We start from the raw sequence: 2,426 nt of genomic DNA, 5'->3' as shown, positions 1-2,426 counted from the left end.
CTCCTGCACCCGCCCCGGGGTGCTGGGGGGCGGTTCCCCTGCCAAAGGGAGCTGGCCCTCAGTGTCTCCTGCGCGCCCCCTTGGGCAGATGCACAAGCAGCCCTGGGCTGTGGGGCGGTGCCCTCAGCGCCTCCTAGAGCAGCGTGCCGTGTGCTTTGCCCGCAGGCGGATGCATGCACATGAAGTGCCCGCAGCCCCAGTGCCAGCTGGAGTGGTGCTGGAACTGCAGCTGCGAGTGGAGCCGCGCCTGCATGGGCGCCCACTGGTTCGACGTGTAGCTGCCGCGGGCCCACCGTCGGCGCCGGAGCTCCATGTCCAGCGGCGTCTGCCCCTCTCCCTTTCTCCCCACACACACACACATGCACACACGCACATTTGCACGCACACATAGGCACACACATGCACACAGTTCTTTCCAAAATGACAGCAGCAGGTCTGGGCAGCTCCCAGCCTCGCGTTGATTGTGCCGGGAAAACCAGCACCACGAGGTCTCGGTCTCAGTCTGGGCCGTGCACAGCAGCGCACAGGTGGCATGAGCCGCCTCCCGGAGGCCTGGCATCTCGGGAGCTCGAGGCCGCTGGGAGGGACGGAGGCATCTCAGGGTTAACTCCCTGCCCCCGCGCTCCACCCCCGGCTGGCGCTGGGAGGAGCGATGGTGGGAGGTGCCGAGCGTCTATCTCGGTTCTAGGCCAGCGGCCACAGCCCTCAGGCCGGCAGCGCAGTAGCCGCACGGTCCCCGGGTTCCCTTTCCGCGGGGATGAGTCTCCCGCTGCACAAAGCAGGTGCCGCCCACGTGAGGAGCCACGGGGGCCGACCCCACTGAGGAGTGTAGATCGCAGGCAGAACCCACACGCGCTGTGCACGCCGCTTCATTAGGAGCCATTTCGGAAACTGTTTGCCCTGGAGGGGGCGGTCAGCGTGGTTCCCAGCGGCCCAGTGTCACGGGGCCATTGGAACAGCCTCTCTCCCGGACCTGCTGCCAGGCGGTCCCATGTGGCCCCCCTGCTGCACCGGTCGGATGGCGGGACTGGTGACTTTCCATCGACGATCACACATCAGCGAGGCGTGTGCCCGCGGGCAGAGCCCAACGCCTGCACCGGAGGCGGGAGGAAGTGCCTGCCTCTGCTCTCGGCTCCTCTCTGCGGGCGATGGTGACCATGTGGGCGGGACTATCCACAGCACCTGGGCCCCTTTTGCACGTGGGACCCGGAAGCTGGATCAGCAGCAGGTCTCCTCCTTTGCTGGGAGGGAAGGGGAGGGGCCTCGGAAATGCCCCCAGGCCGCCTGCCCTCTCTTCCGAACCCCCACTCAGGGACAGCCCTTCCCCTATAGCCCCCCTTCGCTCTGTCAGCGTGGCCCCCAGGCCGCCGGGCTGATGGGAAGCCCGTGGGCCGTGCAGGGATAATGGGGCCGAGGTCTGGCCGTGGGAGAGGAAGGTCCGAGGCTGAGCCACACGCGCCAAGGCCGGCGTCGCTGCTCAGTCTGCAATGCGCAGTCCCGGCATCCGTCCGACAAACCCAGCAGCAGCTGCTGGCACTGACACCCCCCCCCCACGTGACACATGGACGGCCCCTCGCCACGTGGGCGCCGCGTTCCGCGTCCTCGGGTCCGCGCTGCCAGTTGCGCCGTGGCCGGGGTTTGCTCCCCATGTCAGGCACAGGAGGCCCCGTCCCCGCTCCTCCCCTGGTGGGTGGCTTGTCCGCTTTTTCCAGAAGAGACAGCGGATCCTTGGAGTGCGTGAGAAAAGCCAGCCACCGTGCCCGAATGTGGAGCGCCACCTGCTGTAAACGGCCGGAGCGTGAACTCGGCCCCAGATTGTACACAGGCCTGTCCTCTCCCCCGAGGAAGGCGCCCGGGGACTGGCGAGGCTCTGTTCAAATGTCAATAAAAGCATCTGAGCGCCTCCGAGTCGCCTGTGAAGCTCTTTTCCATGAACGCGGGGGTGCGGGAGGGGGCCAGGACCCGCAGGGGCCTCCCCGCGGCCTGAGGGGTCTCCCTGAGGCGATGGCGGCTTTTATTGTGGCCAGTATTGCTGCTGTCCCCCGGCTCCCCCTTCACACACACACACACCCAGGCCTCCACCGCCCTGTCCGTCTGTGGGCTGTGAATATGCACATATGTTCTCTGGTCAGTCGCCTCCCACCCCCGCCTCCCTCTGAGGTCGGTCAGTCTGAGGCAACCGCGTTTTTATGTCCAAACCCTCGGGGTTTTCCTTTTACACTAAGGTCCTTTCTCACACGCTCTCTGTCGGGAGGGCACTGCCTCCTCCCAGGCAGCCCAGGGGCTCCCCTGCCCACGGGGTCCTGGAACCCTCCCCACGGCCACGGACTGCGACTGCCTCCTCTGCGTCCTGGGCTCGGGCTAACTCCACGCTGTGGTCTGCGGCGTTTCTCAGGATGCTGTTTAGCATCAGGTCTCCACTCACG

At 66.6% G+C, this 2,426-nt stretch overlaps 1 protein-coding gene across 1 annotated transcript in view; it reads left to right on the top strand.

Moving 5' to 3' along the window:
• Positions 1-710, top strand: part of PARK2 (parkin RBR E3 ubiquitin protein ligase) — a 394,517-nt gene extending 393,807 nt beyond the window's left edge. The window contains exon 12 of the mRNA XM_006757721.2: positions 166-710. Coding sequence (XP_006757784.1) covers positions 166-278 — 113 coding nt within the window. The 3' untranslated portion in view covers positions 279-710. The remainder of the gene's footprint in view (positions 1-165) is intronic.
• The last annotated feature ends 1,716 nt before the right edge of the window (positions 711-2,426 follow it).

This window comes from Myotis davidii, unplaced genomic scaffold, assembly GCF_000327345.1.
Source record: "Myotis davidii unplaced genomic scaffold, ASM32734v1 scaffold1494, whole genome shotgun sequence".
Taxonomy (NCBI): Eukaryota; Metazoa; Chordata; class Mammalia; order Chiroptera; family Vespertilionidae; genus Myotis; species Myotis davidii.
Note: the sequence above shows the minus strand (reverse complement) of the source record. Positions and strands in the feature narration are given on the sequence as shown.